Source organism: Gigantopelta aegis, chromosome 6, assembly GCF_016097555.1.
Source record: "Gigantopelta aegis isolate Gae_Host chromosome 6, Gae_host_genome, whole genome shotgun sequence".
NCBI classification, from domain to species: domain Eukaryota; kingdom Metazoa; phylum Mollusca; class Gastropoda; order Neomphalida; family Peltospiridae; genus Gigantopelta; species Gigantopelta aegis.
The window spans coordinates 62,221,929-62,236,777 of NC_054704.1; the positions used below are offsets into that span (position 1 = coordinate 62,221,929).

The 14,849-nt window shown below is 34.8% G+C and overlaps 1 protein-coding gene across 1 annotated transcript in view; it reads left to right on the forward strand.

Moving 5' to 3' along the window:
* LOC121374428 overlaps positions 1-14,849 on the forward strand; it is an 86,424-nt gene that overhangs the window by 64,281 nt on the left and 7,294 nt on the right. The window contains exons 10-15 of the mRNA XM_041501530.1: positions 162-243; positions 1,405-1,530; positions 4,025-4,080; positions 5,335-5,440; positions 12,791-12,864; positions 14,602-14,700. Coding sequence (XP_041357464.1) covers positions 162-243; positions 1,405-1,530; positions 4,025-4,080; positions 5,335-5,440; positions 12,791-12,864; positions 14,602-14,700 — 543 coding nt within the window. The remainder of the gene's footprint in view (positions 1-161; positions 244-1,404; positions 1,531-4,024; positions 4,081-5,334; positions 5,441-12,790; positions 12,865-14,601; positions 14,701-14,849) is intronic.

The following is a 14,849-nucleotide window of genomic DNA, read 5'->3' on the forward strand; positions in this document are numbered from 1 at the left end:
ATCCCCATAAATTAACTGTACAAGTAAAAACTTGAAACAGGACAGCTCTGCTAGCCTTAGATATGCCAGCCATAGAACACTGATTAAAATATTATTACGGTCCTTCATTGACAAATTCTGCTTTAAGACTTTACCAGCTGGACTTCTTTATTGTTTTGCAGCTGGATGCCTTTTCGGGTCCTTTGCTGTTGGAGAAATTGAAGACATTAGAAGCTGAACTGGTGGATGCCCAATCTCACATTGGTATGTTTGATTGTTATAACGAAATTTTATTATCCATATGGTTCAACATAACTGAGTTAATAATAATCATACGAAGTACATGTGTTATAATAAGTGTAATGACGTAATTTTGGAAAGCGACGTCATAACACGAAGTTGCTTCTCCAGCCCTAGCTCAGACTGTGCATTTGAAATATGACGTCATTTCGTCGTCTCCTAGTTTTGGCTGAAACATTTTGAGTTGGGTCTTGGTATTCATAAAGAAAACAACAATAATAATATGGATAATAAAGAAATTATTACACTCACGTGTAATTGCTCGGGCAATACAAAACTCCTGACACTCGTTTCGTAAAATCAGTACGACACACAAGCTTGTTTAATAATCTCTATATATTACACTATTACTGTGCTATATTACTAGCCATCAAACCACATCCCTTGTACTTACAAGATTACAAGTAACTGTCAGCAAATCTCACAAATATTAAAATTACTGAACCACAAATAACTGATGTGTTCCAACCAAGCATTTAAGATGTATATGTACTGCTTTTAAGATTTGTTTACAAAACAGATATGACCATTTCTAATTTTATTAAATTTTATTACTCATTGTTTAATATGTTTTACCACATAAAACAAAAATTCACAAGTGATCTTTATACTGATTAAAAAAAATTAATTTACAGATTACCATGCTGGTATGTCTTATTTATTTTATTCTACGACTTGCTATGACTTGTTTATTTTATGCTACAACTTGTTTATTTTATGCTAAGACTTGTTTATTTTATGCTACGACTTGTTTGTTTATTTTATGCTATGACTTGTTTATTTTATGCTATGACTTGTTTGTTTATTTTATGCTACGACTTGTTTATTTTATGCTACGACTTGTTTGTTTATTTTATGTTATGACTTGTTTATTTTATGCTACGACTTGTTTGTTTATTTTATGCTACGACTTGTTTATTTTATGCTACGACTTGTTTATTTTATGCTGTGATTTGTTTATTTTATGCTATGACTTGTTTATTTTATGTTAAGACTTGTTTATTTTATGCTATGACTATTTTATGCTAAGACTTGTTTATTTTATGCTACGACTTGTTTATTTTATGCTACAACTAGTTTATTTTGTGCTAGGACTAGTTTATTTTGTGCACTGTCTTGTAACAGGTGAGGTTGAGCAGCACAAGGAGAGGTTGGACAAGGACCTTGATGACCTGAGGCGGCGACACCAGGAGGAACTCGAGTCTCAGAAACAGAGTCTGGAGACGCGGCACACAGAGACAGTCAGACAAGGTATGACTTAGTACACTCAAATAGACGCATACCACACTCACACAGACACAGAACTCAAGTCTCAGAAACAGAGTCTGGAGACACAGCACGCAGAGGCAGTCAGACAAGGTGTGACTTAGTACACTCAAATAGATTCGTATCAGAACACACAATCAAATCTTCATTTTAGTACTCTCATATAGACCTCGTACCAAAACACAGAGTCAAATCTTATGTATGTATGGCCGTCTGTTAACATTTTTTTTATCCAGGCCATATCTTGCTTACAGGTGCATACAGGACTATCAAACCTCACATGTAGGAACAACTTGGAATGGCGTTGTGTCGCATACTATTATTAGGTTACTGTGACCTACTTTCATGGTCTCCTGCACATAACAGTAAATCTAGTCTGGACCGTATCTTGAATACAGGACCATCAAACCGCACATGTAGGAACAACTTGGGATGGCGTTGTGTCGCATTCTATTACTAGGTCACTGTGACCTACTATTCATGGTCTACTGTGCGTAACAGTAAATCCTAGTCCATACCATATCTTGCACACAGATGCATACAAGACTATCAAACATCACGTGTAGGAACAACTTGGGATGGCAGTGTGTCACATTCTATTACTAGGTCATTGTGACCTACTATTCATGGTCTACTGTGCGTAACAGTAAATCCTAGTCCGGGCCATATCTTGCACACAGATGCATACAAGACTATCAAACATCACGTGTAGGAACAATTTGGGCTGGCAGTGTGTCGCATACTATTACTAAGTCACTGTGATACAAATAAATCAGATAATTTGTCTATATTCTGAACATCATAGGAAAATCTTGTTTAACCTTTGAAGAAGTCAGTACATTATTAATCAGACAGCACCTTCTCCAATGAATACAGTATCATCAGTAGTTGGTCCAAAACAAACTGTTCATCCATCCCATTGCAAACATTTCACATAATTAGAATTGAATCATACCCGTAATATATTCATTAATATCTATGGTTTTCCATCAAACTTCTGACCGGTGTATCGTGTGCCTCACCGGTACTCTTGTTACTACATCTTACAATTCCAGCTGGGATTTTTTCGCTGGGTATTGTAACGCTCTTAAAAATAACCATGGGTGGTAGTTTCCATGTATATGCAGTGCAGGCGAGCACCATGGTTAGTGACGTCTTTTCATAGCCAGTTGTTCTGATTGTTAAAACTTGAACTTATAGAACATCCATTCTCAGAGTTTAGTTCCAGTAAATCTAGAAATTCAGTGTATGGTTTTTCTTTCCTGCCGATATACAGACTGCATCTCATGGCTAGGTTTTTTAGAGCTTGATCTCTAGCAGAACCAAATGCATATGTCAATGTTTTGTGTATTTTAAGATGCCAGTTTCAATTTCTAAACGTAATATGACCCACAGATGCCATGTGACATTCAAGATTAGGTTTAAATATATAGTTAGTTCCATACTGTCTGTAAGCTTTCATGCCTTGAGCAGTGTTTCCCAGCACCTTCTCCAATGAATACAGTATCATCAGTAGTTGGTCCAAAACAAACTGTTCATACATCCCATTGCAAAAATTTCTCACAATTAGAATTGAATCATACTAGTAACATATTGATTAATATCAATGGTTTTCCATTAAACTCCTGACGGGCATATCGTGTACCTGCTTACAGTCAAGTGATACTTAAAATGTGTTGAAGCTTCTGGTAACTCAGTCTATAAAAATATTTTGTTCTTATATTATTTCTTACATTTTGTTTTCCCTACTATTTTGAACACAGTTTGTTTATTATATTTATCTCACAGGCATATTTGTTATATGTTGATCTGTTTCATAAAATTGGTCTGACAAAAATATTACTGACAATAAAAAGAAAACCACAGTAATACAACTGAGAACATTGTAGTATCCATGTTGTCACGTAATATATAACATTGCATAATTTGTTTTTCTGGTGGCATAATACATATCAGCTGAGAGGTGTAAGTACAAAAATAAAATGCAGTGAATTTTATAATAATTGTACTAAAATTATAATACTGATTGAACCAGAAAATATGTTTGGCACTCATCCTTTTGTAAAAAAATGTGTTGAGTGCATCGTTAAATAAAACATTTCCTTCCTTCCTTCCTTCATCCTTTTGTAGATAGTTTTTCTGACACTCATCTGAAGAAAATCAATCCTTGGAGCTCGCTAAAGCTTGCTAAAGCTTGCTCAAAGGATTGATCTTCTTGAGACATTTGTTAGAAAACAATCTACAAAAGGGCTCGTGCCAGAAACTATTAGTTGTTTATATACCAGTGATACTTATTGGAATGTGAACATCTCAGGAATCTGTCCTTCAAATTGGATCAGTTGAGTGAGCTGTTAAGATTCAACACAGTGATGGCTCCACAGAACCAGATTTAACACAATGTCAATGCATTTTAAAAAACACAAATAGGCCAAGTTATAAATATGAAAACCGTGTACTGAGCTTTTGTTGTTTATTGCAGTACATGTGCATCATGACCAAGTGATTGCTTGCATCAAGGAATGCCACAGTGAAACTGTAAGTAAAAATCTGTTTGTTTCATTTCAACTTATTTTCGTGCTTATATCCAATTAAGGTTCAAGCACGCTGTCCTGGGCACACAACTCTGCTATCTGGGCTCTCTGTCTAGGACTGTTGCATAGTTGGTTGTTAGTTGTTTCAAAAAGTACCAGTGAAAATACTGTTTTGTGTGTCACCAATATTATGGTAAATTACTAACTGAAAACATATTTTATTGCTTTAATTTGTAAAAGCCGTGGCCATAAATTGCCCAACTTACTGAGACCCTTTCAAGTTTCTAAAACAAAGTATGTCTGTCCATTAAGCAGAATTTCTTCACTCTGTATTGTTTGATTTGGTTGTGTATTTAGTTCAGTTTGTTTAGTTGGTGGTTTGTACATTACACACAAATATATATAATTCACTTTAATGAGTACTTCACTTCCAAAGGTGGTTTAAACAATATTTGTATTGCTTGATTTGGTTTTGTATTTAGTTCAGTTTGTGTGGTTGGTGGTTTGTATATCAATAAGATTACACACAAATATATACTGTAGATCCTGAAATTAATGCATTTCTAAATTAATGCGAGTGATGGTGGGCAGATTAAGACCCTGCAATCATCACATTTGATATTTTATTTACCAAAAAAGAATCAAAAGGATTGCACAACAGGCAGAGCCTATATAAGTGCTCTCCTGAACAAGATGGACTCTCCTGAACAAGATGGACATCAGACAATATTCATAATCATATATATATAAAACATAATAATGTCCAGTGGCATAAAATATTTAACATAATTAATATTTTTTAATATATATAGTAATAAAAGGTAGAGAGTAGATAGAATAGAAATGGGATAGTCGATTGCTTGCTTGACTGGTGAACAATTAGTCAGTCTCGTCTACAATGAATTGTTTTTTAGTTCTGTTTTATAAATATGTTAGAATTTTAATTTTGGGGGTGGGTTATGTTTTTATAACGTGGGACATATATACAACACAGAAATAAATGCATAATATTATTAATGCGAATAACACAAACTCGCTAGAAGTTGCTAAATTTGTTTATTTATATGGCAGACTATTATAATAGAGCAAATATGGCCACTCTAATTGGCATGGAAACCGATTACACAGTAGTAAAAAGATACTATAAATATTACATGGTGTGTTGTATAATGGAGACAGAAAGTAATCTCTTGCTTGTCGGATTGATGCTACCCAGTTGCCGTTTGGTTGCCATATATTGGATGTGTGATCTTTGCAGGTATCTGATCAGCGCATTGACCACCAGAGAGCTCTGGATTCCATGAGATTGTCTCATCTGGAGGAAATAGAAACTCTTCGCACAAAACATGACCACCAGATGGAAGGCAAGTTACTGTTGTTGTACAGTGGTAACGTAGATATAATTACTCATGTCGTAAAACTGGATTTTATGTGTACATTCTTGTGTGACCTACTTTTTTCTGTTAGTTGTTTTGTTGTATGAACACATTTGAACTGAGAGTTTATGATAATATTGGAAGTACAACTTGTCCACTATTATTATCCATACGGTTGAAAATATCTTGGTTTCTATCAACGTGTTATGTTTCACTAGAAAATAAAGTGATTTGTAGCACCTTGTTGTCATAAGGTTGGCTAATGCCATTGTTTGGTCAATCAAATGAACCCCTCAAGTCATGATGTTTGACAGTTTGTTGTTCCATCATCATATCCAGTTAATTGGAAATTTAAAAATAAACTTATTTCTGTATTTAAAATCCATGTGTTCATTTAATTTCTTTATGCAGCTGTCAAATTTTCATGTAAACTTCACTAATCAAAAGTGAATATTTCAAGGACACACAGACAAGGCCTTATTACACTGACATTGTCAGAAAAAAAGCAAAATGATCATAAAGAGTCACAATTGTTTTATAATATTTGTTTTTATTCAAACTTTACGAAAATTACTATCATAATTATAATTATTTGAACTATAGTTTTGTTGGACAAATCAGGAACTTTCCAAACTAGATTCTCATGTATCATTTCGCAGTCTATTTTCAAAAAGGAAAACATTTTAATTAATTTTAGGTGGGGTTTTTTTCAAAGATATAAATTAAAATTAATAATGTGTAATTATTAGGATATTAAACTTCTTTCAATTTCGTATCAGATTTATGTTCCTTTTATTTGCTTTAGCTGGTGACAGTTCAGAATGTTTTTTATTCGTGGCATAAAATGGAAGCTCGTTTAATATCCTATAATGATGTCACCAAAATGTTTTCAATTTGCACCTAGTCCATTGTTAAATTATATTGACCCTTAGTGAATGTCACAACAATTATACACTAACATTGTGAATTTGATGAATTGAAGTTTGCAGTAAGTGTGACGTAGTGTTCATAAAAGCAGTGTTAAATTAAACCAAAATTACACCTGAAATACAACAGCATAGCAGCAGTGTTTCCACTTACTGGAAAATGCCAAACATCATGTAACTGATTATTCACCAATAAGATAATACGACATCCAAAATTGAGTAAACATGAGTGTAAAATTTATAGACTAGCAAAGGCATGTATTTTGATGAGGATAAAGTCATGTGGTTAACACACAGTGGGCGATGTTACATACAGGGTAATTGTTGAAACTGCAATCACAAATATATTTTTAATATTTAAGCATTTAGAATAAATCATCCAATTTAAGTTTGTACCAGTGATGCACCATTCTTTGATTTAGGAAGGCTGCTTAGCTCTACCTCCAGACTGTTACATAACAATACAGTGTTAGTCACTGTAAAGAATGTATGTAAGAAGGCATTTGACGTTCACTTAAACTGTAGTCGTCTTCTTATAGTTCATGTTCATTAACATTAGTCACAAGCAATAAGTGTCAAGCAAGGTAGTATTTAACAAGTTATATGTATGTTTTTAGATGTGTTTTGTTATTGAATGTGTTATCATAAATATGATGTTAAATTAGTATAGGAATAACCCTGGTTTGGTACTAAAGTAAATAATTAATGAACACACATTTGTATTACCTAATTAAATAAACTGCATTAACTATAAGTACTGTAATGTATCATCTAGGATACTTATTTACATATAGTATGTGTTTAAGTTAATGAGTCAAGTGTAACTGGTAACATTACTGACATAAACCCTGAGAATTGTCATAAAAAAGTTACAGCGTATATTTTAACTACCAAGTCTATGTCAGTCAAGTGTAACATTACTGACATAAAACCTCAGAATTGTCATAAAAGTTACAGCGTATATTTTAACTACCAAGTCTATGTCAGGCTGTGGTGGTATATTTGAGAATAATGGCCATGATGCATAGTCACAAATAATAAGAATAAAATGTCCATTCAGAGATTCAGTCACCACACTCTGTATACGGTTACGGGTAGAAATAACCTTCAGGCAGGAGAGCACATACCATGTAGTCAGGAATACTGGTGGGAATCCCAACAATGTATATTAAATATATTAAATGGGATTGAATCTTAGGTAGATGGTGTTCCTTCGTAGAGAAAATATAAATTGTTTTTATAGGTTGGTGGGGGCAAGACGTAGCCCAGTGGTACAGCGCTTGCTCGATGCGCGGTCAGTGTGGGATCGATCCCCGTGGTGGGCCCATTGGGCTATTTCTCGTTCCAGCCAGTGCACCACGACTGGTATAATAAAGGCCGTGGTATGTACTACCCTGTCTGTGGGATGATGCATATAAAAGATCGCTTGCTTCTAATCGAAAAGAGTAGCCCATGAAGTGGCGACAGCAGGTTTCCTCTCTCAATATATGTGTGGTCCTTAACCATATGTCTGATGCCATATAACCGTAAATACAATGTGTTGAGTGCGTCGTTAAATAAAACATTTCTTTCATTCTTTTTTTTATGGTTGGTAGTTGTATATACTCACCAGCTTTCAGAAACTTAATTTTGCTGTTGTATTTCTGTGTCAGGACACATATGACATAAACGGTTATGTTTATGAAGGATGTGCATGGGAAATTCACATAAATTGTTGTACATACACAATTAAGTAAAGCAGTTAGTGGCCTGGCAGCCATCAAATGTGCTCTTCACATTTTGATTTTCATTCACTAGCAGGCACGGCCATAAATTATTTAGTGGTCTCGTAATTAGCTCCTGAGGCTTGGTATTAAGGGCAGAATGAGAGGGGGCATTGGATGAAGTCTTGTATCAATGCCTGGGTGTGAATGTATAATGTTACTCAGCTGGCTAGTAGAAGTAACAAGATGTTTATTAAATGTTTATTCAGTGTATATTCGTTTTGATTAGGAAATAGCTCATATTCTAAGATATAACACAACCCCATTTTATTCATCTCCTACTGATCCAACCAGAGGGGACAATAGGTTTTGTCACCTTCGTTCTGCCTGTCTGTCTGTCTGTCTGTTTGTCCGTCTGTCTGTTTGTCCCACATATAGTTTTTTTTACCTTTGTTTTTACAATGCCTCAAAATATTCAGCTAATATTTTGTCTAGTTTTATCATGTACTGTTACAGATCAAGTTTGACTTTTGTGGCAATTTACCCATTTTTTCATAGAGTTACGGCTCTTGAACTTAGGAGATATGAAAATTTGTGGGTCCTGGTAGGGAAAAGGTATTGCTTTAGCAGTACTCTCAGAATGCTGTTTTAACATGATAGTGTATTATTAAACAGTATGAAGACCCAACACAACACAAATAAAGAAAATGCCTACCATTAAACTCTAGTACTAGTTAAACCACTTGCACCGACCAGTGATCCATAACTGGTTCAACAAAGGCCATGGTTTGTGCTATCCTGTCTGTGGGAAGCGCAAATAAAAGATCCCTTGCTGCTAATCGGAAAGAGTAGCCCATGTAGTGGCGACAGCGGGTTTCCTCTCAAAATCTGTGTGGTCCTTGACCATATGTCTGATGCCATACAACCGTAAATAAAATATGTTGAGTACGTCATTAAATAAAACATTTCTTTCTTTCTAGTACTACATAGTTAATTTTCTTTGTTGAATGTAACTGAGGCACATACATTTATAAAATAACACCTGATGTTGCCAAATAGGTTACACTTTTAAATCACTAATGAGGGATAAATTATACACAGTTTTCCACTTTGATCATATTATAGTATAACAGCTATTATTTGTATACCACCACCACCACCCCCTCCAGTCTTTGTGCCACCCCCAGTACTGCTTATTTGGTGTTTGTCTTCTTAGGAAGCACAAGAGGTTTTCATTGCTGGTGGTCATTAAATATTTACTCACTGAGGTTAGGGAAAGTCCACCTATGATAATGTAATCAGTTAAATAATACCATGCATCCAGTTTATGGAAGATTAATACTTACATCAACAATGATTTCTTCATAAAGTATTTACAGAAGAAATTGGAAAGCATGCAGTTTAATACCATGATCTTGCAGTATATATAAACACATATGTACACTTGATTTGAGCCAGCAGTATGAAAATAGACTTGTACCTTTGTAAATGGTCAAACTATACACAGTTGAAATTCCACCTGTTATTGTGACTCTCCCCAGTAATTCGCTGATCTGTATACCTATATTGAGTGAATATGATAGGCCAGTGTTATAAATAACTTGCTGACAGGCTTGGGACAAGTACCTGCTTCAGGTGAAAGCTGATATTACAGATGGCTTCTGTAAGCGGAGAAAGGATTTACCAGTGCAGTGTCTAGTGTCAGTCCTAGTGTCTGTACAGGATTAGATTTCTACCTTTTTGATGATGACGTAACATTTGTTATTCATTCGCATTTTCAACTGTTGCTTTGTGATATCAGATGTATTTGAGAGGTGTCTTTGTGGATGGTACAGATATCTACTTGCTAACATCACTGACAGTATATGTCAAAAAAACATCAGTTTTTGTAAGGGTGACAGCATAAGTAACTTTCTTCTGTGAAGTAAGAGAAAAGCTACAACTCCAGTTTGTGCTCAGCCGTCTGGAGACAACTAAACTGAAAACTTAACGGGATTCTTGGAGAGATTCAAAGACTTTTGTCAGTATACCATGCAGGATGTATTGTGTGCTCCAGTACTAAACTAACAGTTCGGACAAAAAGAATAGCTTGTATGGTAGATGTTTAACATTGTTAAACTCAAAATGGCCAAAAACGGGAAACCATTTCTTCAAGACGTAATCAGTTGCATGAAAGGTATTCTAATTTGTGTGTGTGTGTGTTTGGGCGTGTGTGAATATATACATATATTCTTGTGTTTGTCAGTTTTCTATTTTTATATCCTAATGTATATAGATTTTTAACTGATTTTTATTAGATATTATGAATGTGAAATCGCTTAATTCTCTGGATAGGCCAAATCAATCTGCAGTTTGTATTTGTAGACTAACTGTTCACTTATTTTAGGTGTTCTAACTAAACAGGATCAAACTGAACAATTTGTCCATGCTGACAGTCATTTAAGGTTTAGCCATACCTGGACATGGTGTCCACAACTGGGTTCAGGGCATGTTGACTGTCGACCCAGTCCATGTTGAGGTCTTGTGGTTTTCAGATGATGGTTGCTTATTTCTTAACAACCAAACCAACAAAATTCTAAACAAACTTTGCAGAAAGACATGAATCAAACTAAAAGTTTTAAGATAACAAGTTATAATAAGATTAAGTTTCAATATTACTTGGTAGGTCATCATTACTGTGTGTTTAAGCGTGTTTGAAAGGAGAAAACCTGACTTGATCTGCTAAGATAACAAGTGTGTCTAGTAATGTACTGTGGTTATAATTGAATGTGTATTGTAATACACAGATTAGGGGGTCTTGCATACTTGACTGACTTCACAACGACAGCAGTCTGTCAGTCGGTCGAGGAACATGGCCATATTATAAGAAATTTCCTTCACAAATAGTGACACTCAATGTCTCAGTGTGGTCCTATTACTAGCTAGGATTAATTTACTATTTTGATTATGGGAGAAGGAAAACACACACAACACCATACTATAATACAAACAACTGATTAATTTATCACATTCTATAATACAGTTGCTAGGTACAATATTTACTTCCAGTAATTATCCAAAACAAATGTGGGTGTTTGCTGTGGGGAGGGGGACATAAAATGGCAGCAGTTTTAATATTTAGGCCGTGAAAACTGATATCTATATGAAGAGTTGTGAAAACTAGTATAACATGGCCATTGTAGTTGTTAGTCTTGGTGATAGGTTTTATCACCTTTATACTTTAGAGGATTGGAATTATGTATTATTGTAGGCTGATCTTTGCCATGACGTAGAAGTTGGCACAGTATTCAGTAGTTCAGTGATATAATGTCACTGAAAAGCCAACTGAATTAACCTTTCCCCATAACATATTTGGTCTGTTTCAGGTTGTTTGAAAGAGGCCCTGTTATAACTTAGGTTTTGTAGTCTAAAAGAGGGTCCTGTTGTAATTTAGTGTTCAAATAGGTTTTCTTCAACTACTTGTAGTTTGAAAGAGGCCTTGTTATATCATGGTGTACAAATAGGTTTTCTCTCAGCTACTTGTAGTTTGTTAACATCATTCTCCAGTCACAGATTCCACATATACTGCTGTATCATTGCATGACCTTTAAACCAACACTGCATCTGTAAATATGTTGTACATCTGACAATGGATGTGATCCATTTTCTTGTTGGGTAACATTTAATTACGTCAGTTTAACCCTATCTGTTGCTATTCCCCCACTGTCTGTGCAGAAGTAAACAAGTGAAATTGGTGTGTTATTTTTACACTTGCCACCTGCCAACAGCATATATATTTAATATACTGTTATTTTTTGTAACTTAAAACATAATTTGTTGCAAACTTTTATACTTCAACGTTGCACCAATTTTTACTACATTTTGCACGTCAGAGAAAATTATACTAGCATATATAATTATTTATATATTAAGTAGACTACATGTGTCAACATTACATAAACAAACTCTTAAAGGAGTATTCATTACGAAAAATAAGAGTTCTTTGTTGGGAAGATGCCTGTCCAAAGTATCTATATCAATATGTGTTTTTAAAAATAGAAAAAAGTGCCGTACCAGAATTCATTAAAAAAAACCTTGAATATTTCTACTTTATAGCGATGGTCATCTTTATGAAAGGAATTCCCCCCCCCCCCCCATAAGTGAATGTGACATGGGTGGCGGAATACGATTACTTGACCTGCAGTATACATAGTCTGACAAAAAAGCCACTAGCCAAAAAAGTTTCCGAGACCGATTTCTCAAGCAACAGCAATTGTAATTAAAAACCCCACACAGTTTATGAGCAGTACACTGCAATCGTTAGTTTGAACCGGTATTTATACTGCTAAGATAAATGTTAGAAAAACAACAAATACAAACTAGCAAGATAAATCCCAATTATTGCAACTCTGCTGTGATACTTACAAATCACCATGCAAAAATCACCAACTTGAAAATGTTAAATATTGTTAATTTTGTTACAATATTAACTATCATGTTGGCAGCATCAGCTGCCTAGCTTCTTCAGGAGAACATGATTCTTTTAACTGTCTATGTAATGACAAACTTCACTTAATATTAACACTATAATAATCGTTTGATATTAAACGATAAGCACAACTCCTTTGTTTGTGACATTAATTAAATTTGTTTTCATGTTTTGTATTATTAACATATTTTAAAACATTGCAGAACTACATAATATTTAATGTACTTGTTTTATCTTTCAGAACTACATAAGCAGCATCGCAGTAAGGTGGATGACATGACAAATAGATTTGAAAGTATAAAGCTTGCACTCGGGGTAAGACTTGATTAACACAGCAGTAAGGTGGATGACATGACAAGTAGATTTGAAAGTATAAAGCTTGCACTCGGGGTGAGACTTGATTAACACAGCAGTAAGGTGGATGACATGACAAGTAGATTTGAAAGTATAAAGCTTGCACTAGGGGTGAGATTTGACTAACACAGCAGTAAGGTGGATGACATGACAAGTAGATTTGAAAGTATAAAGCTTGCACTCGGGGTGAGACTTGATTAACACAGCAGTAAGGTGGATGACATGACAAGTAGATTTGAAAGTATAAAGCTTGCACTCGGGGTGAGATTTGACTAACACAGCAGTAAGGTGGATGACATGACAAGTAGATTTGAAAGCATAAAGCTTGCACTCGGGGTAAGACTTGACTTAACACAGCAGTAAGGTGGATGACATGACAAGTAGATTTGAAAGTATAAAGCTTGCACTCGGGGTGAGACTTGACTTAACACAGCAGTAAGGTGGATGACATGACAAATAGATTTGAAAGCATAAAGCTTGCACTCGGGGTAAGACTTGACTTAACACTCACAGGTTACTGACGGTTTACAATGTAAATGAAATAAATTAAATGAACTTGAAACCTGCCTTAGAACACAAGTCTTTTGCTCTGTACCAGTAATTATACTTTTTGGTTTAGATTGACAAATATTTTGATATGTTACTCAGGTAAGGTCAAATTGTCATTTGTCTGACAGAGGCAAATATTCAAATTTTTGAAAAATTTAGTAAATGTTAAAATTTTTTATTTAGGTTCCTTTCTCACAAACTTTTCCTAGACAGTGAAACTTGGTTTATAGTTGGACTTATATATTCATCTTAATGTGCATCATTAATTTTATAAAGTCAGTTGCTGTGTGAGATTTTTGGTTTTATGAGATCACTTGTTATTTAAACATTGCTGGCTGTGTGAGATCACTGATTGAGATCAGTAGCAGTTTGAGATCAATGGTTATGTGAGATCAGTAGCTGTGTGAGATTACTGTCTGAGATTATATAGTATATATGAAGTGTCTGATGGAGTGCTGTGCTTAATTATATGATGTACATGAAGTGGTTGATGGAGTGCTGTGCTTAATTATATGATGTACATGAAGTGGTTGATGGTGTGCTGTGTTTAATTGTATGATGTACATGAAGTGTCTGATGGAGTGCTGTTTAATTATATGATGTACATGAAGTGTCTGATGGTGTGCTGTGCTTAATTATATGATGTACATGAAGTGTCTGATGGTGTGCTGTGTTTAATTATATGATATATATGAAGTGTCTGATGGTGTGCTGTGTTTGATTATACAACATATATGAACTGTCTGATGGTGTGCTGTTTAATTATATGATGTACATGAAGTGTCTGATGGTGTGCTGTTTAACTATATGATGTACATGAAGTGTCTGATGGTGTGCTGTGTTTAATTATATGATGTATATGAAGTGTCTGATGGAGTGCTGTGTTTAATTATATGATGTACATGAAGTGTCTGATGGTGTGCTGTGTTTAATTATATGATGTATATGAAGTGTCTGATGGAGTGCTGTGTTTAATTATATGATGTATATGAAGTGTGTGATGGTGTGCTGTGTTTAATTATACAATGTACACGAAGTGTCTGATGGTGTGCTGTGTTTAATTATATGATGTACATGAAGTGTCTGATGGTGTGCTGTGTTTAACTATATTATGTACATGAAGTGGTTGATGGTGTGCTGTGTTTCCAGGAGAAAGTAGAGATGATGAAGATGGAGTGTGAAGAAAACCGGCGACGCGCTAAAGCCAGTGAGGAGGCTCTTCTCCGAGATTCCGACGTTCGTGTGCATGTAAGTTAGTATGCACAGGCTGAGTCTGCTCAGTGAATTTGTGAAGATTTGGGTAATTGTAGACACATTTGGCTTCTGCTCTATCATTTTGTGGTTAACAGACAGTAACATCCATTTAAAACACAAACAAATATTTCACTGGCTCTGTC